Here is a 24,593-nt window from a genome sequence, read left to right as displayed (position 1 = left end):
ACTAGAGGACTGTACTTAAAACAAGATTCACAGTTGGAAAATGTTAACTGTTTCAGGTGATGGATATGTTAACTAGCTTGATTTTTTAAATTCCACATTACATTCATATATCATAACATCAATTTGTACTCCAGAGTTATATAATTACAAATTGTCTATTTACAATAAAAAAAGAATCACAGCTGGAAGTAAATAGTATGCTTTGCTGCAAAATAGCGATGTGCTTGTTTTTTTTTACTGTCTGAAATGGAAATGTTCAGCAGAGCCATCAGCAGGCAGGAATGCAGCAGTGTCTCCTGTGACTTTTGTGATTGATGTGTTCAGTTCTCAGTTCTATGCAATGAAAGTAACATAACACTGGGCTTTTCTGTGAATAGCCTAAACCTTTATTTGCATAATTCATGAAATTGTATCACACAAACTTGGTTAAAAAAAATCCTGTTAGAGAATTTCTGCAGTGTTTAGTAATCCTGTGAATGTTCACCAGTTGACGTTTTGTTGCATTTGTCTCTTGTACTGTCTTAATGAGCCACTTGGATTTGCTTTGTTTCATTCCATCCTTAAGGATTGGTTGACATGTCCAAGTAGTCATGCCTGTTTGGGGGAAGGGAATGGATTTAGCAGTTCACCAAGAATGAATCCGGCTGTCTTTTCCCTTTAGGGGTCAGAGGTTACCTAACTCAGAATAAGGGAAGGACAACCTTGAAAGAGGCCAGATAGGGTGATTTTTATAAGGAACTAACTGCCGGGGAAATACAAGTTACTTTTCAAGCAGAGATATTTGATATTACCTAAGGAATATTTTGAAAAGTTAATTTTTTTTCCTTTTAAATTCGGTATTCTGGATTCCTACTTGTTTTTGTTAATTTGGAAATTTAGTGTTATACTTAATTTTATCCTTGGAGTAAGGGTCTATCTAATACCACAATGTTAGTCTTGGTGTGCAGGTCTGTGTTAATGTGTTTTATGGCTTGTCTTGGGATGCAAAGTGTTAAAAAATACAAAGCATACGGATTTGCTGTGATAAGCATACAGATTAGCTGTCCACAGCTGTGATTCATTACTTTAACCGTAGAAATTAAAAGTGGCTGAGGGGAGGGTACAGCAAATGCAAACCACGCTTCTATGCTGTAAAATAGAAAAGAATGAAAGAACAGAACATAATCCATGGCCTTCTACACCCACAAAAACGTGTAGGGACAACGCCTTACATGCCACAGTTCAGCAATTCTAAACTAGCAACATGCTAGATCTTCTACTTTCATAGGAACTGCAAAGATAGTAGTAAAGTTTTAATGTATGTTTTAGGAAAAATCAGGGCCAGAGTTTAAAACCTCTTATCTAGTGAGAGTCACTTTATCAGCTCTGAAATATTTACACTACAGATCAAGATCTTGGAGACAATAGCCGCAACCTAGTTGGCAGAGGAAGCTCACCCAGAGGAAGTCTCTCGCCACGGTAAGCGCTATTTACACTGCACAGTATAGGCAAAGGAAATGTTTGAGATTTGGAAACTTATATCAGTAGAGTGTACATTTGTGAGGCTATAAAAGCATTCTACAGATAAGAAGTATGTCTAGACAGTCAAGAAAAATGATTCTGAATTAATTTCAATATTAATTTAAACACCATTAGATTTCTAATCAGTTCGAACTCTCTTATATTTACTACTTGTATATTGATTCGAGTAATTCTTTTTGATTCTTTAAAATAGTCTTAAGATCTCTTAAAGTTGTAGACCCAAGACTCTCAACTTTGGGTTCCAGTTTTAGCTCTGCTATAGGGACAGCACTTAATTCCTTAGTCTCTAGTTCCTAATTAAGTAAAGTCCTGTGGTAGATCACTAAAATCCTACTAGTTCTTAAATTGTTTGAATCAGTTATCACAAATGTATTACAAGTTTTTTGAAATTATTTTATGACAGTATTCAGGTACCATTTATTAAAATAATTTATTAATATATTTGGGGTTACTGAACCACATATTCCTTCCATTTTAAATGGGGAGAATGTGGTATGAGATACTGTGTCTGTTTGTAGGGGAGAATGGAACTTTGGTGGTGGCTATCTCTTTATTTTATTTCACTTCTATGCCTTCTCTTTGTTTTCTCTATGTTCTTTAATTTAGGAACCGTCCCTCAAGCACAGTGTTAGAGTGGGTAAGAATGGAGAGTAAGAGAAAAGCCAGTTCTGGGGTCTTTATTCCAAGTATGGGAGAAATGTGATTAAAAATGAAAATTTTGGTCAGGCATGGTAGTTTATGCCTATATTCCCAGCACTTTTTTTTTTTTTTTTTTAAAGAGACGGGGTTTCACCATGTTGGCCAGGATGATCTCGATCTCTTGACCTCGTGATCCACCCGCCTTGGCCTCCCAAAGTGCTGGGATTACAGGCGTTAGCCACCGTGCCCAGCCCCAATCCCAGCACTTTGAGTGGCTAAGTTGGGAGGATTGCTTGAGGCCAGGAGTTCAAGACCAGCCTGGGGAACATGGCAAGACTCCATGTCTACAAAATTTTTTTTTTTTTTTTTCAAAATGAACTTTTCATGTGATGACAGATCATAAGTAATAGTGTCGCTGATATATTTGGGGAATGTCTGTTAGGGAACATCTTTATTATAGAGATTAGTTCAGTAACCAGTAATTGTTTAATTTATAATTTTCTAATGGTACATCTAGTGGTACCTTTTTTCCTATATAATTCCTGGGTGAACTAAAATCAGTATTGTTATCCTTGATTGAACTCTGCAAAAAATCAGATATCCATGCTTTGGAAACATGGAATCGGAAAAACACAGTGATAAAAGTGTCTGACTACTGTGATTTTTATATTATGATTTCTATGTTGTTTTATTTTTCTTTTCAAAGAAGAAAGCTAATGGATGTTTGCTTAGTGTTTAGTGGGAGCAGCATTTCTCTGTCTCATATCCTTTTAAACTTAAAATATCATACAGGCTACCCAGAAATTATTAAAAATCTTAGTGCTATTTTGCTTAATATAGTTTTTGCTTTTCATTAAACGGGACTTAACAGAACAAATGATACTAAATTATTTTTAGCATGTATTTCCAACTTTATATTACTCTTTAGAATTCAGCCTGAAATGTAACAGCCCAAATTATCCTGGCATAATGTACTATTTGTAGAGGGATGGCCAACTGTATTTAGCCCATCATGTTTACATATGAAATAAAAAGCCCCATTTGTTTAACATCTTACAAAAATTTTGAAGAGAAGCATATTAAGGCAGTGTCAAGAACACTAGTGGGTTGTTAGGAGACCTGAAATGTGTAGCCCAGCTCTGTCACCTCACCAGCAGTGTGTCTTTGGACAAATCACTAAAACTCTCCTGTTTCCTCATTTGAAAAGGGAGCCATTAAACCAGGTTTTGACTTCTCATTAGTTTGCTGTGGAGAATTTGGAAATTCTAAAGCTCTTTACTAATGTATTACTTCAGAATGGTGGCTGGAGACTAGAAATGGCCACAGTTACTAATTTAAAACAAAAAGTTGAGAGAATATTACATGGTCATCTTAATACAAGTACTATTTGTTTTAGAAGGGTTGATTCAGTGATTATCATTTGAAGTACAGATCTAAGACATTTTAGAAATGATCATGTGAATGGATCAAATAAAAATTGTTTTGGGGGCTGGGCATGGTGGCTTATGCCTGTATTCCCAGCAGTTTGGGAGGCCTAGGCAGGAGGATTTAGCCCAGGAGTTTGAGACTAAGCTGGGAAACATGGTGAAACTCCGTCTCCTCCGGCTAACCCTCCTTCCCCCGATCCCCCCAAAGAAAAAAAGACGAGTGTGGTAACTCCTGTGGTCCCAGCTGCTCAGGAGGCTGAGGTAGGAGGATCGCTTAAACCCAGGATCCAGAAGGTTAAGACTGTAGTGAGCCATCATCACACCATAGCACTCTAGCATGACTGATGAAGTGAGACCCTATCTCTAGAAATGAAAAAAAAAAGAAAAGAAAAATTGCTTTGGTCTATTATTTCTTGTGAAAATACTTGAAAAGGAATAATTTTTAATTTATAACAAAAGGCTGCGTCAAGATTGTTAAAAATTTATCAGTGATATTTGAGATTTTAGTTGGTTGTTAATTCGAATACCTTTCACAGTATTATAATTGTTCAGGGTTATTGTGATAGCAAATGTATCAAGGCAGAGTGGTGGAACCCTTTTCTCTTCTGGAAAATTATTTTTAAGTCTAATTTTGTCTTTCCCCTTTTTGTCTTGTAATGCCATAACCAAATTATTTTACAGCCTATTTCGGAGATTGTTTGTGGCATGTTCTAGTGGTTTTTAATTATCTATGATGGCTAGCTATTCCCTTGATTCTATAATTTTGGGAGGAAGAGTGATAATTACTCAATTTTAGGGTAGATTATGGTTTTCTAAATCCAGGAACCTGATACTTCTGGCATAGGCAGCCTGGTATTATAAAACTCATACAGGAGAAAAGGGGTCAGCTTATGGTAAGAAACTGCACTCCCTTAAAAGCATTCCCCTTCTTTTTAACCTGAGAATTAATGTTTTCAACAGATCCCCTGTAAGCAGCTTACAGATTCGCTATGATCAACCGGGCAACAGCAGTTTGGAAAATCTGCCTCCAGTAGCAGCCAGCATAGAACAGCTCTTGGAGAGGCAGTGGAGTGAAGGACAGCAATTTTTATTAGAACAGGGTACTCCTAGTGACAGTAAGTATTCATTTTCTTGTATGTAAATCAAGACGGATGAGCAGATGGACAGATAGGCAGACGGATGCAGAAGTCGCTTTTCATCCTATTAGAAGAGATTCTATAGTGTTACTGCTTGGATTTGAATCCCATCTTTACCTGTTAATAATAGTATGCTCTTGGGCATGTTTTTAAAAGTTCCTTAGTTTCCTGTTTTTACAAGTGGGTGTAATAGTGCGCCCATGTCAGAGGGTTATTGTGAGGATTAAATGACATGAAAAAGGCCAGGCGCGGTGGCTCAGGCCTGCAATCCCAGTACTTTGGGAGGCTGAGGCATGCAGATCACAAGGCCAAGAGATCGAGACCATCCCAGCCAACATGGTGAAACTTCGTCTCTACTAAAAATACAAAAACAAAATTAGCTGGACATAGTGTTACATGCCTGTAAATCCCAGCTACTTGGGAGGCTGAGGCCGGAGAATCGCTTGAACCGGGGAGTCGGAGTTTGCAGTGAGCTGAGATTGTGCCACTGCACTCCAGCCTGGCGACAGAGTGAGACCCTGCCCGACTCATATACAGCACTATCTCAGTGCTTACCATGATTATACATGTTGGTACTTTGTGTCTCCACTGTACTTTTTTCTTATCAGTCCACTAAAGTACGGGAGCACTCTCTTCTCTTAGCCTAATTGTTTGAAGAAAACTTGCTCACTTCTGGAGAATTTATTTTAAAAAATACCTATAGTCAGGTATGGCCAGCTGGCTTCTTCATTTTGTAATTTGGAAGAATAATAGTAATTACTAAAATAAATCTATAATTAGCATATATTATGCTCATCTATTGGAATATAGGGCATGTATTGTATATCGATATTTCAGTATCTTTACCATTTTAAGTATTAGGGCTGTGGGTGAAAAATACAGAGTTAAAATAGGTGGTGGTTAGCTGGAGATGTGGCCTTATTTTTAGGGAAAAACGTGGTTTTCATCATTTTGGAGAATAAACTTCTGCTACTTCATTTTATTGAAATATTTTGCTTATTGTTGGTTAGCTAAGTGCCATAAATTGGTATGTATTTTATGAATGGTACTCTCACAAAAAATGCTAATCATGCCGGGCTAATCCTTTAAACAGGATAGCTGGAGGATAGGTTTAGCTTAGTCTTATTGCATCTCATTTGGGCCCACTAAGGTTTCTTTGTGGGATCTTGGAGGGGAGGGATAAAAGCTAAATCCTTGGGAAATGGCCAGATGTGTCTGTACCAGAGGAGTTGTGTCTTCTGAAGGCCCTGAGGTCACGTTAAACAAATACAACTTTTTAGTACATAGGCTACAGTGACAGACACTTCAAAAATCCTCACAGCAACACTCTGTGTTGTTAGTTGGGAGGTCCAAGTTGTGGAAGGAATTGAAGTACCTGAGGTGATGGGGCCAGACTGAAAGCCAGCCTGTTTACAGGGGATGTGCCTTTCTCCAGGACTGGAGAGGTGGCTGGGCACACACACACAGCGCTCCCTGCTGGGTGACCTGCAGAGCAACATACTGAGCAGCTGGGATTAGGGGCCTCCTGCCAGGCATCTGACGGTGGAGCTTTGTTTAAACGGAGCAACACAAAAACATGTGCTCATTATTTTGGTAAAGGGTATTGGTACGATCCTTAACCATTCTATATTACTTTAATGTAAAATAGTGGTAGGCACACCAAATTTTAATGGGCTCTTATAAAAATGTCATCACTTTTCATTGAGAATGGAAGATTACCTGAAGCTGGTGTTTATTTTTTGGTATGTGGCAATAAAGTTTTCAGAAGGTACATCCAGGAACACTTTCCCTTTGTGCTTATAAAAATACAAATATAGATAGGTAATTTATATCCACATATACATTTAGGAACAAAATTTTATCATTTAGAAATACTTTACAGAATTTCTGCTGTTCTATTTTAACTTACTTCTAAGGTAACTGGCAATGTGTAAAATACTTAGTCTTGTGTATGTATTTGTCATTATTAAAAACTATCCAAATGTGTGCTAGTTTTAGGAATGCTGAAGTCACTACACCAACTTCAAGTTGAAAACCGAAGATTAGAGGAACAGATTAAAAACTTGACTGCCAAAAAGGAACGGCTTCAGTTATTGAATGCACAGCTTTCAGTGCCTTTTCCAACAATAACAGCAAATCCTAGTCCGTCTCATCAAATACACACATTTTCAGCACAGACTGGTAAGTGTGAAAATAATTTATTTTATATCTAAAGAAAATAGGCTTTTAATGTTACTTGCATTGTAAGTGAGTAATAATCGGTCACCAGTTATATGAAGATGTAGAAAAGGAAGGATAGGTTGTTTTTGAAGGGCATAAAGAATCCTGTTAAGTGATCAACTTGAATTAACTCTTTATAGACTAACTTCCTTAGTCTATAATGTAATGCTAAAATTTACTTAAATGTCTAATGATTTCATTATTGATTTACAGCGAGGTATTCAATAGAAATAATAGATTTTTTTCCTATTTAAATCAGTCTTAGGAATAGCAAGACTTGATATTTAAGTGGTTTTGATACAGGCTTCAGCATAAGCTTTAAAATAAGCCTTTAATCTTACACATAATGTAATTTAATAGGGTAAATAGGTTTCTTTTTGTCTTTTATTATTCTAGCTCCTACTACTGATTCCTTGAACAGCAGTAAGAGCCCTCATATAGGAAACAGCTTTTTACCTGATAATTCTCTTCCTGTATTAAATCAGGTAATTTTCGTGTGGTTATTTTCATCTGTGTGATTTACTTGTGAATAATAGTATTTTACCTTAAATGGTTTAAAATTATTTTAAACAATTTTGCTGTGTTCTTTAAACTTAATTTCTCTTTTTTCTTGTGCTAGGACTTAACCTCCAGTGGACAAAGCACCAGCAGCTCATCGGCTCTTTCTACCCCACCTCCTGCTGGGCAGAGTCCGGCTCAACAAGGCTCAGGAGTGAGTGGAATTCAGCAGGTCAATGGTGTGACAGTAGGGGCCCTAGCTAGTGGAATGCAGCCTGTAACTTCCACCATTCCTGCCGTGTCTGCAGTGGGTGGAATAATTGGAGCTTTGCCAGGTAACCAACTGGCAATTAATGGCATTGTAGGAGCTTTAAATGGGGTTATGCAGACTCCTGTCACAATATCCCAGAACCCTACCCCTCTCTCTCACACAACTGTTCCACCTAATGCAACACATCCAATGCCAGCTACACTGACTAACAGGTAAGAAACTTAAGTTATGTTTTGCGTTTTTTAGTATAACATTACCAGTGTTGTCTGTGCCTTAGATTGGGGCTTTCAATATGTTCCTTTGTAAATATACCTTAAGAAAGGAAGTCTGCCAAAAATTTTAAGTACACTATACACAGAGTACGTTTATTTTTGAAACTTAATTTAGATGAAAACGAAATTAAGTCACTTATAGTAACAGCATTAAATATATTATGTGCTGACATCAGTCTTAATCTGTTGATGTCTACTTTTAAATACTAGTTTTTCTTGTTACTTTGTATATTGCATTCCTGTGTCGTAAATTCTAAAGATAATATCATAGTGGAGATAACATGAATATTAATTTCTTAAAATTTATGTAATATTTTTAATGTTTTAATCAAAGATTTTGATATAGGATAAAGGCCAATTATTTATCTGATTTCCCAGGAAGTGAGACTCACTGGTTTCATTGTACTGAAATTGCATTTGAATGTTTGTTCAATACTAGGGAACTAAAGCTATGTTGTTATTAAACATACTTTTGGGGAATAAATACTTTAAAATAGATTTGCAGTCAGTACTAGAAAGCTGTTTCCTCTAGCGTTCTACATTGGTGTTTAGTTTTACCACTGGGACCATTCGAAAAGGAAAGGTCAAATCAGTATTATGTCTGGATTCTTTGTTTCAAATATGTGTTTACTTAGTGTGGGTTAAATTATTCTTGAATAATTAAAGATAAATTGTTACATATGCTTGTTAGAAACACATGTAAATTTCTATTCCATAAAATAAGTTAGGGCCTATTTGTTTTATAATAAAAAGAAAAAACATTTCTTGATAATGTAAGTTCTTGGTTGTACACATGCATATATACGGAAATAATTTGTACATAATTTTTTTCAAAAGGTGTTTGGATTAAAAATTTCACTTCAGTTATTAAACAAAAAATTGAAAAGTTGTCTTTCATTTTTAAACTTCTAAAAAAGCATTAGAGGTATGTAGTAAAAAGTAAGAATTCTAATCATTTTTCAGTGCCTCAGGACTAGGATTATTTTCTGACCAGCAAAGACAAATACTTATTCATCAACAGCAGTTTCAGCAGTTGTTAAATTCTCAACAGCTCACACCAGTAAGTTCTTTCTTTTGATAACATTTTATTAGGAGCAAGTGTTCTAAGCTATAATATTCAGGGTGGGTATAGATTTCTTTGTGAAGTAACATTATTGAATGTATAATCCAAAAAGTTTTTGCCATGTGGTACTGGCTGTGATACTTGCAGTGATGTCGTGTGCACTCCTGAACTTCAAAGTGACAGGGCATGGTGCTGTCGTAGGTAGGCTCTGGTAAGACAGTGCTGAGTGACATGTGGTGTGCGTTTTCCGGGAGCTTCATTTTGATACAGGAGATGGATGGACACAATGCATGCTTTTTGGTTGTGATAAATGCTGAGAAGAAAAAGGAAGTGGATGGAATAAGTGGGGAAGAGCATGGAGAGCCGAGGACCATTTTAGATAGAATGGCCCCGCCTCTGCAAAGGGTGACTTTTGAGCATAGACCAATGTGAGAGCTCAGGGAGGGTGTCTTTGTGACTTGAGGGAGCATGGAGAGAAAGCACATTGGAGGTAGAAGGGCAGCAGCAGTGTGGTCACAGAGGGTAGGAGAGGTCAGAGCCAAGGGGTGGGTCCTAGATGATCACATACAGCCTTTCTTGGTTGTTGCAAGAAATTTGGGTTCCATCATAAGTATGATGGAAAGCCACTGGAGATTAAAAAAAAAATCTATTATGGAAAATTTTAAGTGTACCAAAAGTAGAGCTGAGAGCACCCTGAAGACCTATGTACTCCTCATTCGCTCACCCAGTGCTAATAATGATCTGAGTTTTGTTCATCTCATTTCATTTTCCATTTTTTTTTTTTCGGGATTATTTTAAGAATTAAGAATTGGAGGGTTTTGACAAAATAGTGAATCAGCGATTTACATTTTAAAGGATTAGTTTTGCTGCTATATAGAGAATAGTTTGTGTGTGTTGTTGGGGGTCGGGGAGTAAAGACAGAGGCAAAAGTGGAAAATAGGGAGGGAGTGGCCCAGGCAGGAGACTTAGGTGTTAAAATAGTATGAGCTATGTGTTGAAAACTGCCTGGGAGTGTGAGTGTGTGTGTGTATTTTTGAGATAGACTTTTACTCAGTTGCCCAGGCTGGAATGCAGTGGCACAATCTGGGCTCAATGCAACCTCCTTCTCCTGGGTTCTAGCGATTTGCCTGCCTCAACCTCCTGAGTAGCTCGAACTATAGGCGTGTGCCACCATGCCTGGCTAATTTTGTATCTTTTTGTAGAGATAGGCTTTAACCATGTTGTCCAGGCTGGTCTTGAACTCCTGACCTCAAATGATCTGCCCTCAGCCTCCCAAAGTGTTGGGATTATAGGTGTGAGCCATTGTGCCCAGCTATTATGTTTTCAAGATAGAACCAACAAGACTTGTTTGCAGGACATAGAAGAGAAAGAATTCTGAATGGTCAGTGACTTTTTTTACTGCAATGTGGAAGAACAGAACCCAACCAGTTTTGGAGAGAAAAATAGGTGTCATAGACATACTAAAGGTTGAAATCCCTTTAGATGCACAAGTGAAATGGAGATGAGACAGTTGCATAATAGGTTATCTGGAGTCCCAGGTAAGGGTGCAGTTAGAGATAGAGATCTGGGGTTAGTGCTGCACAGATGCTGAGAGCCAAAAGATTCGATGTGGACTGCTAGAGCATGAAGACTGAGTCCTGGACACCCTAGAAAAGGAGAGTGGCATCTTAGGGGCCAGGTGAAGGAAATGTTTCCAGGAAAGGGAGGAGTCAACTATGTAAAATGCTTCTGTGGTAGGATAAAAAAGAATGGACCAACCAGGTGTGGTGCTGCGTGCCTGTGGTTCCAGTTAATTGGGAGGCTGAGGTGGGAGTATTACTGGAGCCCAGGAGGTTGAGGCTGTAGGGAGCCATAATCATGCCACGGCACTTCAGCTTGGGCAAGAGGGACCTTCTTTGTCTTTTTTTTTTTTTTTTAAGACAGTCTTGCTCTGTTGCCAGAGCAATTCTCCTGCCTCAGCCTCCCAAGTAGCTGGGATTACAGGCATGTGCCACCACACCCGGCTACTTTTTGTGTTTTTTTTTTTCTTTAAGTAGAGATGGGGTTTCGCCATGTTGGCCAGGATGATTTCAATCTCCTGACCTCTTGGTCGCCTGCCTTGGCCTCCCAAAGTGCTGGCATTACAGGTGTGAGCCACCGTTCCTGGCCAGGACCCTGTTTCTTAAAGGTTGTATAAAGGCTTTTTATAGTTTCGATGTGATAAAAGTAAAAACCTCACTAAATGGTTTAAAAGAAGAAAATAAGAGGGAGAGGGAGAGGTAGTGAAGATAGCATATGAGCACCCCAAGACATCACTTTGGAAAGCAGAGAAAGGGAAAGGAGGAGGCAGATGTGGTAGGTACATGGGGTAGTCTCGACTCACCATTTTGAATGTGAGAGCATATGTGTATGTTGATGGGGCACTTCTGGTGTAGGAGAGAAGAAAGGTACTAGCAGAGGAGGAGGTGAGAACAGCATTTCACTGCACCAGCAGGGCAGGCAGAGCAACTGAGGTGGGTTTTATGTGGAGGGCTGAAGTAATCCCACTTTCAATGCTTCTCATTTTCTTAATTAGAAGTAAAGTGATCAGCAGAGGGAGATGGCGGTTAATTGTTAGATGAGAGGGGAGATGGGAAATAGAGAACTTGGAGAAGGGGAGAAAGCATGGACCAAGACCCAAGTGGGGTTGTGGCTCAGGTGAGGGCAGTCCTGGCCCCCGGCCAGAGTCATGGGGCTTTCTCCAGACCCATTTCCCTAGCACTCTACGTGCACTTGGGCTGCATGGAGAAGGCATTGCTCAATTAACACAGGATGTCAGCCTTTGTAATTTCTTTCTAAACATATATATATATATTTTAAAGATGGGGTTTCTCCATGTTGGTCAGGCTGGTCTCGAACTGCCGACCTCAGGTGATCTGCCCGCCTCGGCCTCCCAAAGTGCTGGAATTACAGGCTTGAGCCTGGCCTTTAAATATTTTTATGTACTTTTTTGCTCTAGTAAAAAACATTGGAAATACTTTTGATTCTGGATCATTTTGTCTGTTTTTATAGTGGTGTTAAAGGCACATTGCATTTAAGAATATATAAACTCTTAAATGCTAACATTAAGATGGAATCTTGCTTTTCCTATCTCTTGCCTCGTCTTGAGTACTAAAACTCCATTTATTTGGGGGTCTTCCTGTTACTCAGGATTTCACTCTAATAATAGCACATGTAGATGTCTCATTTTTATAACATGGTTGATTAAGGAATTTTCAGCACAGATTATTGGTTGGAGACCATGAGAACTAAAGGGGTTTAAACTGTACCTTTTCCTTCATCGGCCAGTGTTGTGGGGTGAAGTTTGTTCATTTGCAGGCATCAAACTTGATGTAGGTGAGAATTTGTTGGAAGCCTCCACACAGCTTCCGCCTCACACTCTTGCGTGGTGCCAAATCCAGTGGGCAGTTTTCATTCTTCATCTTACGTGACCTGGCAACAGCATTTGACAGAGTTGATCACTTTTCCGCCTCCTTGAAACACTTCCTCCCCTCAGCTTCCAGGATACTACATTATCATCTTGGTGTTTTCCAACCCAACCGGTCATTCATTTTTAGTATCCTTTCCTGGGTCCTCCTCTTCAGCCTCTTGAGAGTGCCCAAGGTGGAATTCAGTGATCTCCTCCCATCATTGTCTGTAAATAGCATCTCTGTGCCAATATTTACATCTCTAGCCAGACCTCTCTCTGGAGCTTCAAGCTCCTGTTCCAGCTGCTCACTCAGTAGCTCCACTGGCATATCTTAAAAGACATTTCAAACATAACATGTCCAAAACTGAACAGCTGATCTTCCTGTACAACCCTGCCCCACCCATCTTTTTCCTCACCTCAGCTGATGGCAGCTCCATTCTAACTCTTGACACCGCACATTGACTGCATCCTGAAATCAGATTGTTCCACTTCTCAAAACCTTGTGCTCAAAACCTACTGGCTTCTCATTTTACTATGAGTTCAAGCCAAGGTGCCCATGCCTTCTCACTGCGAGCTCTGTGTTGTTCTCAGTTCCTCCTGGCTCCCTCCACTCTCTCTGGGTCCTTGCTGCTACTGAAGCCTGCTAGACTTGCCCTTCTGGAGGCCCTTGGCACTGTCTGGAAATCCTTAACCACCCCCACATTCACCCAGCTCATTCCCTCATCTCCTCCAGATCTTCGCCCAGATGTTAACTTTGCAATGAAAACTGCCTTGACTAATCTGCTTAAAATTACAACCTGACCAACTCCACCCTACCCCCTCCAGACTTTCTCATACACAGTTCTGTTTCCCTTGATGCATCGCAGTAATCACATTCTAACATTTTCATTTATTTGTCTTTCCCTGCTCAATGTGTTTCAAGCACCAGAAGCAGTGCCTGACACCTAGTAAGCACTTACGAAATCTATAAATATATGTTGCATGGAGTGTATGCTTGCTGTAAAGGGTGATCCGAAACTGCATCAAGAAAGCACCCTAATGACAGGCAGGAAAGGAAACTTTAAAGTTGTTTTAAGTTTGGAAAGGGTGTGACCACACATAATACATTCAAATAGCCACCTAAATTTCTCTAAGCTGCTGCACTCCTCGATTTATCACAAATAACCTAATAGAGATCTCCTATATTGTGTGTCCTGTTTTAAAAATAAGCTGTTCACTGAAGATATGGACATTTTATAGTAGGTGGTTATTATCTAGTGCAGCCTATTTTTCTAGATGAGATACTTGTTTTCTTTCTTAGCAAATACCTAATATTAAAGGAAAGAAAACAGATAAGGCAGGCTCATCTGACTGCTGAATTCTGTGCTTGGAAACTCACTTTGTCTCACATGTTTTTGCCTAAGGAACAACATCAAGCCTTTTTGTATCAGTTAATGCAACATCACCACCAGCAGCAGCACCACCAACCTGAACTTCAGCAGCTGCAGATCCCTGGACCAACACAAATACCCATAAACAACCTTCTTGCAGGTACACAGGCACCCCCACTTCACACAGCTACCACCAACCCATTTCTCACCATGCATGGAGATAATGCAAGTCAGAAAGTAGCAGTAAGTATGTTTTCCTTCTTACATGTAATGCAATAACAACTGTATCGATTAATCAGGATGATCATTTTCCAGCCTAGTTTTATTATTCCCCTTTTCATTTCTTCTTAAAACAGTTGTTTTTAGCAGGTGGATATTACAGGCAAAGGACCTAAGCCAATTTATACATCCCCTAAGTAGGTCAGTTTGAATTTGCGCATTAAGTTTGAAGACTGTTTTATAATTCAGCAGTTTTCAAGATGACAATATATTTTCGTTAGCAAGTCATATGAGACAGTCCAAAAGACAATAGTTTCGTGCTTTATGAGAAACTTTTTCATTATAGAACCAGTCTATATAACTTGGAAATATTTGTTTTACTCCAAAGTGCTTTTTACACATTAAGTATATTAGAAGATTAGTCTATACATTTTAGGGCAAGCAATCCAATTATTCTACCAGATTATTGTTTTAGAGAAAGTAAATCACAATCACATTTGTAATGGAATACAAATTTTAAGTTATTAATCTCATGTAAGTGATGGCATCTTACTCTTTCAATGTGAAAGTTAAGTTAAAAATCGATGCAGGAACAGTATACTACACATAGAGTAGAACCCATTTTAAGGCTGTTTCTTTCTATTAATTCTCCCCTTCAATTAGGTCTACTTTACTGGAGTATAAATGTTTCCCCTAAATTCCAGTTCAGGGCAGAACCCTGTTAGAGGAGGCTATGGGGATGTAGAATGGAGACTGGACATCAGGAAAAGGAAGAAGGGAGAGACTGAGGTGGGAGACTTGGCAAATGAGTGTTCAAAGTTGCAGTGTTTGCTCTTTCCCGTTAATTTTAAAGTTTTGTTTACTGTGCTTTTAGTCTTCAGAAACTTTAGTTTGTACTTTGTAACGAGAATTATTCAAAGTTTTTCATCAACTCAGTGTTTTGTTTGCCCTCTTGTTTTGCCAACTTACTGTCATCACACACCACATTACTTCTTGCTGCCATGGGCGATTTTCAGTGATTCTGTAGAGTTTTTTGGTACTATTGCCTCCCCCACCCCATTTTAAGTTTTTTTTTCCTGTGTTAAAAAATGCACTAATTACAAACTTTTCCTAAATTATACAGTTTGAAATGTATTTAATGGAAAATCACAGCAGTTTAATGAGCTAATAGAGGAGCACGGTGCTGGGAGGTGCTGTTTGCTGAGTACCCTGCTATGTGCCAGGTGTCATTGTTAGATACGGTGACATCTGTGATTTCAGTCTTTAATAGGCTGTAACCCCTGTCTCTCTCTCTTTTTTTTAATAGATTAATGAAAGGAAATGCAAAGAGTTTTAAGCCCAAGGACAAATAGCAAATGTGGAGTTACAGCCCATGACTTCCTTAGCCCATAAAAAATTCATTCTCTACAGTACCATGTTACTGCTGTTGTGGAAAAGTTGATTTTGGAAGATGAATTGTGCATTCATTCTTTAGAATTTCTGTCCCTCAGATGGGCCTACCTCTTTGGTCTTTTTACACTGTTGAATCTAATGTTTTTAGAGCATTTACTAGCAAATTCATGTCTACATATTATGTTGCAAGTAGCCATGCCAACTTGCAAGAAAAAAGGGAGTAACTTCTATACCACATTTTATCTCAGTCAGTTACCCAGTTACCATTTCAAATTGGGAGGATATTACCAAAAGTTGATGTAGCTAACGTGTCTGCTCTTTTGTTTAACTGCAGAGACTTAGTGATAAAACTGGGCCTGTAGCTCAAGAGAAAAGTTGACACCTGAGAAACATCTAGAAATTACTGTCCTGCTGTTCTAGCACTTCACCCGGCTGCCTTTGCAGTCCTTTTACTACAGCTATGAAGAAATGCAACAAGAAACTCAATGCACAACAAAGGATTAATTGCCACAAGGACATTCTTGTCAGGCTTTGATTAGTTTTCTTGTTGCTTTGTTGCACTGAAATGGAATTCCCATACCCCTACCCCTTACCCCACTTTTTTTGAACATGGAAAGAAAATTTAATAACTTTTTTCAGTCACATAATTTACATGCAATGTTTATCGACTCAAGAATTTAATATAGTTGGTGCACAACTAGTTTTGTTATAAATTGGAGATATGAATAGCAAAACTAAAGACTTCCATTTACAAACTACTTGATTTTGTTGTACAAAAGTTGAAATACCCTCTTTTGTTTGGGTTACAGTATGCTTGCTCTGAGTCAAATTTCAAGGAACTGTCTAATCCCTTCTCCTGGAGTTTCATTGATTCAATATTACAAATATATAGCTCATCACCTGGGACTTGGCAATCTTTGTTAAAATTTCCTTTCTAATGGGATTTGGCCACTTTTAGTAGTCAAGTTAGGATGGTAATGTCTGCATCTGCTAAAGGTAGTTTTCTTTTGAGAATTGCTTTTTCTTTATTCTTAAGGCCTGCTCGTATTTTAAAGAAACCTTGAGTTAAGCGAGTTCTAAGGCTGCTGGGGGAACCAGATCAATTCAGAGCGAAATAATTCTTTCAGAAAGGGGCCACTCTGGAAAGTGCTGGTGGGGTTTGCCCTTGATCAAGTGCCTCCATTGTGCTGCAAGGGCTCTGGACAGTAGGCTCGGACAGTCTGTCCTCCGAGCAGCAGGAATCATCCCGTCACACCTGCAGCCTTCCCATTCTTCCGCCTTGATTCAAAATTTTCTGTGCCACTGTAGATAGCTCAGGCAAAACTATTACCTGGGTATTTGTCCACTAATGAGTCACAAGAAAAGGAGTGGATATGGTAAGAATAGAGATTTATTTAAACCACTCCCCATTACCATTAAAACAAAAGCTCACCATGAGTTCCTGAGACAGGTGAAACCTGTGTGACAGCCCTTCCACTTTGAGGAGCCACACTTTTCATGTGACAGTACGGCAGAGTAATCCACCACTGGGGGTGTAATCACAAAACCGTTCTTTGGTGTGTGAATTATTAGTGGAAAAGACCCAGCTGTAATTAGACCTCCACTGTGTACTTAGCTGGAAGAACATGTTAATTCTGCAATATGTCTCTTGGTTAAACATTGCACAATTCTTACCTCATTTCTGTAAATAAAGTTTTGTGAATCTGTTTTGTATTGTGAAAAATTCATAAGATAACATTGATATTTTGATTTGTAATATTTCTAATTGGTAGATTTAATTGAAAAGTAAAATTAATTTATTTTTATATGTTCAGGGGAATTTTAAAGAAGTCAAATCTTTTGTAGATAATTAAAAAAATCAGTGTGGTTTATTTTACTTATTTAACCCACTGGTTGTTATTCTGTAACAATTTGTATAAATGGTAAATTTTGAATGTGTTGTTATTTTACCTAGATGTAAAATTCTACATGTATTAAAATGTACAAAGTTTTGTTAATAAAATTTAATAATGTTTGTTTATAACTCCGTGCCATTCTCGTTTGGAGAGGATGGAGGGGCTGCACCCACGTTGCTTCCTCAGAGCGTCTCGGGTTGTGTTTTGTGTTTGGAGCACTGGTATATTGCCTGGAGTGAATGGAAACTTCTTCTCATAAGCAAACACTATACGATGTGCAGAGCATTCTGTAAAGCATTGTGCAGACCCACCTTGGGCTCAGAGATCTTGGGTCATCCTCAGATGAGAGGGAGACTGCACTCCGAAGACTGCTGGGATATAAAGAGGAGGGAAATAGCCTTGGTGCTCCAGGTGAGATGATAATTAATTAGAGCCCATTGATAAAGCAGTACTCACACTTGGTCAAGATTCGATTCCTCCTATTTATAGTTAGCTTGCTTTAACTAGAGGCATTCGATGAATGAAAGAGAAGCCAAATCCATTTAGTGGTCCTTGGGTCTTGGTAAGTGTCAGAATTGCCTGTGGTACTTTTTCCAAAAATATAAATGCTCAGACTTTTCCCCACACTTAATTGAATCAGAGCATACTGATCTGTGTCAAGTGCTCTTGGTAATAGAAGTAAGTTAACAAGAAAAACTGGTCCTAGGCTATAAACTTCTTTATTAATACAGTGAGTTTTAGGTTCCTGGAGAGATTTTTTTTAATGTACATGAAAAATAATCACGATTCTAGAAAGTCATCTCTCTCCCAAGGGGCGAGGGATTACTGTCCTCCTAAAATGACAGGTGACTCATTCATCAACTACTGCGAGTTTTAATTTCTTAACATGTGTCCTTGGCTGCGTGTTTCCAAGCATCTGCTTCTGTAGTTCTCTGGCTTCCTGGAGGCTCCCGAACCTCGTGAGCCTGGGTTGCTTCCCTGCAGGGCCCTAGCGGCTGCTGGTTCACATGTGCACCTTGTGCTCTGGGAAAGGCTCTGAAGAACTGATGCCCTGCTAGTGGCCCTGAACCTTGAAGGAGGTCTGTATTGACTGGTTGCGGTCTGTGCTTCTGTGCTTCAGACTTGTGGATGTGCAGTCCATGTTGTGGGTCAAGATCAAGCACTGGGCCAAGATAGAAAAGCCAAGTTGTCCTCAGCTGTCAACCAAGCAGAAGGGAAAGATGATCCCATAATCTTCCCAATAGGCAGGAGAGGCCCTTGGAATTGCAAGGGAGGTACCACCTTACAATGAAATGTAATTTTGCTTTCTTAAGTGGATTTCCTTAGGTTTTAAGCGATGGTTTCACTCTGTCGCCCAGGCTGGAGTTCAGTGGCGAGATCATGGCTCACTGCAGTCTCAAACTCCTGGGTTCAAGCAATCCTCTTGCCTCAGCCTCCCGAGTAGCTGGTGCTACAGTTAAGAGCAATGTGCCTGGCTGTCTGGGTCATGTCCTGAGTAGGAATCTCAGGGAGACAAACACTGTTCTTTTTATTTTTACTTAATGAAAATAAAACACACCAATGACACCATCTTTTCTTATAAACCAGGCCTTTCAAAATGAAACAGTTGTGAACTTTTATAAATATTATTTGGAAATCATTTGTAAAATGTTTACTTTGTTAAAATTCATGTCAATTGTTTTTCCATTCCTCAATCTGTTATTTGCAACAAAAGAAATGTCTTTTTCACACCAACCATTAATTTTTGTAATTCAGTAAAGATTTATGTGAAAATGTAGGTTTCATTTGACTGTGACTTAGGTCACAGTTCAAATTTGGCAGGTCTTTCTTAAGGGACAGATTCCCCATTGAGGTAAAGCAATAGGGGCACACATGTCCCTTCCAGCTGCCTCAGACGTGTCAGCCTCAGATTCCCCTCAGGGTCTGGAGGTCCACAGTCACGTGGCTGTAGAGTAAACAACATGCACATTTTCCAAGTGTGTGATTGCCATCCACCTCAGGGCACTGGTGACAGACACTTTTAGGTGTTAGCATTAACCTATTTAACTTATAAAAGTCATCATGACCACTTAAGAAATTTGAAATTACAAAAAAAAAAAAAAAAAAAAAAAAAAGGGCCCATCACTTTTTTTTTTTTTTTTTTTTTAGATGGCGTCTCACTCTGTTGCCCAGGCTGGAGTGCAATGGCGTGATCTCGGCTCACTGCAACCTCTACCTTCTGAATTTTAAGAGATTCTCCTGTCAGCTTCTCAAGTAGCTGACATTATAGGTGCCCACCACCACATCTGGCTAATTTATATATATATATATTTTTTTAGTAGAGATGGAGTTTCACCATGTTGGCCAGGCTGGTCTCCAACTTCTGAACACAGGCGATCCGCCCACCTCGGCTTCCTAAAGTGCTGGGATTACAGGCATTAGCCACTGTGCCTGGCCTTTCACTTTTTATAAAATACACACATATAATTTTAATATTTTCTTTTCCTATACAATGAAATGTATAGGCCACACAAATTTGTGGCCTGCTTTTGTCACTTAAAAAGTGACAGGAAAGATCTTAGAAATCAAATTTTGTATTTATTATTTTCTGGTCCAGACGGGCAGTTTGACACTGGCGTGGGTGTCACAGCAGGAGCTATGTGAATGCTCCCTTGTCTTTTAGGGAAAGGGGTTCTCTAGGGATTGGGGGAGTAGTGGCAGCATAAAGGGCAGGGTTGGGGAGGACCAGTGCTGGTCACAAGGGGTCAGGTGGGCACAGGAAGTGAGGCTGGAAGATGGCTGTGGGTTTGCAAGAAAGAGGTGATTGGTGCTGTTCTGCAGCGTGGTTTCTGTAGTTCTGTGGCCACAAAAGGCAGATTGTAAATGCATATTAAGGCAGCAAGCAGCATGGATAGTGCAGTGAGGCACCTTCTCTACAAAATAAAGCTAGGCAGGGCGGCATGCCCCTATAGTCCGAGCTCCTCAGGAGGCCTAGGTGGGAGGATCGCATAAGTCCAGGAGGTCACAGCGACAGTGATCCTGCCACCACACTCCAGCCTGGGTGACAGAGACCCCATCTCTTAAAAGGGGTGGGGTGGGGGGGATAGATAGCAAGGTGCAGAGGGTAAATTCAGGGGAAAGGCAGATGGACAAAGGTGGGGGGATGTGGATATCAGGAGGCAAGTACATTATTTCTAAATCTGGGTCCAGATATCCTAGATGAGCTCACTGCCTCTTCTCTGGCCTGCTTTTTGCTGGAAACTCCATGAGGTTGAATTTTCAGATTTTGTTCACAACTCTTGGCACATCTGGTTTCCTTCAGGTAGAACCAGAGCTAGGCCTTTGGTTGGTGAGAACCTCAGTGCCCCACCCTCCACCCTTGTCTCCTTTCAGATGGGAGAGCCTGTCCTTTGAGTATGGGCAGTTAGCAGAGGGTGTTCCTGAGGGTGCTGAGCCAGGCATCGTGTCAAGGGCTTTACCTGCCTTACCTCACCTCAGCTTTACACAACCCTGTGAGGACTGCTTTGTTTCCTCTTTAATTTTGCAAATTAGGAAGTTGAAGCTTACAGAGGAGGGTACAGAGTCACATAGCTGCCAATGTATGAATTGGTACAATTAAGAATGATCTGAGGCAGGTAATGAGGCAGCACCCCATAATGATCTTAGAGCCGCTCCCAACTCCAAGTTCACTAGGGAGTGGCGGAGGCTGGGACACCTCTTCAAGAGTGAGACCTTTCAGGGTGTGGGCTTGGCTTGTCCACCAAGCACTGGCTCCCAGCACAATTCCACCCCTTGCTGTGCACCCCAGCAAAACCCAGCCTTGCTGTTCTCGAACATGCCATGGCCCTGACACCCCTGTGCCTCTCCCCAGCATCACAGGTAACTAAAATCAGAGAGGCCTTGACATGGCTATGGCTGGAGTTTGAGATGTCCCTGGCTGTGCATTCATTCGTAGTCTTTCCAAGGGGTGTTGGGGTGTGCGAGCCTTAGCCCAGGTACAGACTGGAAAGGAACTAGGGAAGAAACTAGAGACTCCTCGGTGGACCTGTGAATTAAACTGGTTTGAAAAATTCAGGTGAGATTATGTGAGAGGATTGGAGCAGACAAGTTGGAGTCCCCCACGGATAGTGACTACTGAGTAGGCCAGGCCAGAAAAAGCTGGGGATGTTTCAATCCCCTGGAGGCTTTTAGGGGAAAGAAATTTACCTTTTCTAAGGCCCTGGCTCCAGGTAAGCTGCTTTCTCAACTCTCTTAAAGGCACTTGCACTCTCCAGCTTGCTGGAGAGGAGGCCACACAGGCAGGTTTCCACGCCTCCACTCTGGCTCTTCTGGACGTCAAGGAAGCACCATAGCTCCCTGGACAGAGTGGAGTATTCTGCTGGGGTTTTGCACAGAATCTGGCTCTGGAACCAGAAAGCTGACCCTCACCAGACTCCTACAGAGGGGGGCAGTTGAAGTCACTGGGGTGGGAGAAGGGTGGCAACAAGAAGGAAGACTGAGGACTTTGGGGACGCCAAGACTAACAAAGCAAAAGATGAAACATCTGGAGAGGAATCTGAGGAGGAGCCAGGGGAACTTTACATCCATCTCACCCCAGAACGTGAGGCTATACAAAGTTGGAAGATGACACACACCACCTTCAGCATTAAAGGGTTAAGGTCAGCCTGAAAACACCTCTTGGATGTGGTACTTAGGTATTTGGTGATATGAACAGGAGGAGCTTTGGTGGCCGGAAGATAGGTGCAGGAGTCAGATGACAAGAGGCTGAAGGGTAGGGGAAAAGTCACCAAGGGGAGACAGTGTCTAAGGCTCCCCAGAGTGTGCCCTTAATTACTTGATTGTATAATGAGGTTGTAGCAAACCAGTCAGTCGGTTCAGCTTGCTTTAATAAAGTGCCATAATCTGGCTGGGTGTGGAGGTGCATGTCTGTAATCCCAGCACTTCGGGAGCCTAAGGAGGGAGGCTCACTTGAGGTCAAGAGTTCAAGGCTGCTGCTATGATCACTCCACTGCACCCCAGCCTGGGTAAGACCAAGACCCTGTCTCCAAGAAATAGTTTTGTTTTGTTTTGTTTTTGATGCTATAGTCTGTGTGGCTTATATACAACAAATGTATTTCTCCTGGTCAGTGAGGCTCTGTTCCAGAGGCAGAAGGATGACTTCCCATTGTGTCCTCACATGGAAGGGGGCAAATCCCTGGCCTCCTCTTCCTGGGGACTCCACTCTCCTGACCTAATCACCTCGAAAGGCCCCACCTCCTGATCCCATCTTCTTCCCGGTTGTGGTCTCAACACAGTCTATTGCAACCAATGAAAAAAGAAGTTACCTCCTGATTTGCAGCAGTAAATTCCACAGCAGCTTAATTTTGGTAGTATCTTCCAAAGCTTAAAATTAAAGCATGAAATTTTGTGATCAGGTTTATTTGTTTTCTTTCAAACTCTGATGGCTGCATCTGGGGTTTCTCACTTGGCTCCCATAACAAGCAGTGGATGAATTAGGGATTCTGTCTCGGCAGCACTGCCACCTTGCTGGTTCCCCAGGTCTCCTCCAGAGCAGGCAAGGTCAGGTGTTCTCTGCAGCTGAGCTGCCCACATACATCGGAATTGTTGAACAAAACAGGGTTCCATTTTTTTTTGCAAACCCTTGGCCTCATGCAGTGGTTCTTCCCAGCTGACCAGTAGAATCGCCCGGACATCAGCACCTTCACGCGGGGATTCTCTACTCAAGACCCAGTTTTTTTTTCCTCCCAAGACAGGGTCTAGCTCTATCACCCAGGCTAGAGTGTGGTTGTGCGATCATAGCTCAGTTGCAACCTCAATCTCCTGGGCTCAAACGATCCTCCCACCCCAGTCTCCCAAGTAGCTGGGACTACAGGCATCAGCCACCACATCTGGCTAATTAATTTTTTTTTTTTTTTTTTTTTTTAGAGACAGGGTCTCATGTTGCCCAGGCTGCTCTCAAATAATCCTGCCTCAGTCTCCCAAAGCGCTGGGATTACAGGTGTGAGCCAGTGCACCTGGCCCACATCCAGTTTTTAAGTTCTACATTCTAACAAAACAGGACAAATATAATTGTAGCCAAAGAGCAAATTTCCAATAGTGATTTTTTTAAGCCACGCCTCTTAAAAAGGGAAAACTAGGCCAGGCATGGTGGTTCACACCTGTAATCCCAGTACTTTGTGAAGCCGAGGCGGACGTCAAAAGATAAAGACCATCCTGGCCAACATGGCGAAACCCCATCTCTACTAAAATACAAAAATTAGTTGGGCATGGTGGCGCACGCCTGTAGTCCCAGCTACTCCAGAGGCTGAGACAGGAGAATCGCTTGAACCTGGGAGGCGGAGGTTGCAGTGAGCCGAGATTGCGCCACTGCACTCTAGCGTGGTGACAGAGACTCTGTCTCAAAAAAAAAAAAAAAGGAAAACAGCTGAAGTCAAATATGTCAAGATATCTACTGTTTAAGTGCAGTGATGTAACTGTGAAACCAAGATTGGAACCGAAATGACAGTACAAGCAATGAGACACCTGGTATTTTACAAGATATTTCTTTTTGAGTAACGACAAAAGCAAACGTGACCGAGATGGCTCAATTTCCCTTATGACTTAGGCCATAATAAATCGTACAGCAACCCTACCGTTGCCCCCAAAATCTGTCAGTTTCCTTTTGTAAACGGTAAACTGTCCGACCCACAGATAAGGTTTATCGCGATAAACTCATGTAATAACCCAGGAGATACCGACGGGGGGGGGACACTCTTGGTTTGGGGCTGTTCCTGACAAGGCTGTGAGGACAAGAGGCCCACACCACAAGCCACCTAGCCTGGGTCCCGCCCCACATCTCAAACTCCTGAGTGAGGTTACAAAGGCGGTCCTCAGACCCGAGAAAAACACCATTCATGTTTCAGCCCAACATTTGGAAGTCGGATTTGTTCTAGGAAAGACCAAAATACGTTTTTAACCAAATGACTAACCTTGTCCAGTTGCAGTCACGCAGACGCCACGCCAAAATCCCACCTCTCCGCGGCCTCTACAGCCAACTCCCGGTCTTAAAGGCCTGAGCCCAGGTGCCGGTCTGTGGCTCGGGGCGGGAGGCCTGAGCACAGGTGCGGGTGCACGTGGTTGCAGGAAATCCTGCCAGGCTGGGCCCTGACTCAGGTGTCTCTGCGGCTCAGCCATCTCTGAGGGAGGTGGGCCTTCACGAGGGCTGGGGCGGGACCAGGACTCGCTTCTACCCTGGGGCTTTCTAAACCAAAGCAAGACAATGGAA

At 41.0% G+C, this 24,593-nt stretch overlaps 1 protein-coding gene and 1 long non-coding RNA gene across 16 annotated transcripts in view; one reads left to right on the top strand and one right to left on the bottom strand.

Annotated features, from left to right (window-relative positions):
- MLLT10 (MLLT10 histone lysine methyltransferase DOT1L cofactor) overlaps positions 1-17,478 on the top strand; it is a 227,379-nt gene extending 209,901 nt beyond the window's left edge. For 13 of the 15 annotated variants that reach the window (XM_021666314.2, XM_064368366.1, XM_064368364.1 and 10 more), the window contains 8 exons: positions 1,386-1,458; positions 4,548-4,702; positions 6,716-6,904; positions 7,340-7,428; positions 7,563-7,924; positions 8,948-9,044; positions 13,878-14,087; positions 15,790-17,478. In XM_021666314.2, the coding sequence (XP_021521989.1) occupies positions 1,386-1,458; positions 4,548-4,702; positions 6,716-6,904; positions 7,340-7,428; positions 7,563-7,924; positions 8,948-9,044; positions 13,878-14,087; positions 15,790-15,834 (1,220 nt within the window). In that variant the 3' untranslated portion in view covers positions 15,835-17,478. Of the gene's footprint in view, positions 1-1,385; positions 1,459-4,547; positions 4,703-6,715; positions 6,905-7,339; positions 7,429-7,562; positions 7,925-8,947; positions 9,045-13,877; positions 14,088-15,789 lie in introns of those variants that run through there. The other 2 variants (XM_064368367.1, XM_064368372.1) reach the window with 2 other exon arrangements.
- Positions 193-24,593, bottom strand: LOC135271381 (uncharacterized). The gene is made up of 3 exons (XR_010339480.1): positions 24,298-24,593; positions 12,335-12,497; positions 193-594 (listed from the first exon to the last, which is right to left on the bottom strand). It is a non-coding gene; the product is annotated as an uncharacterized LOC135271381 (long non-coding RNA).

The sequence above is a fragment of the Aotus nancymaae genome, unplaced genomic scaffold (genome assembly GCF_030222135.1).
Source record: "Aotus nancymaae isolate 86718 unplaced genomic scaffold, 86718_ANA_hifiasm-v0.15.2.pri h1tg000077l, whole genome shotgun sequence".
NCBI lineage: Eukaryota > Metazoa > Chordata > Mammalia > Primates > Aotidae > Aotus > Aotus nancymaae.
Note: the sequence above shows the minus strand (reverse complement) of the source record. Positions and strands in the feature narration are given on the sequence as shown.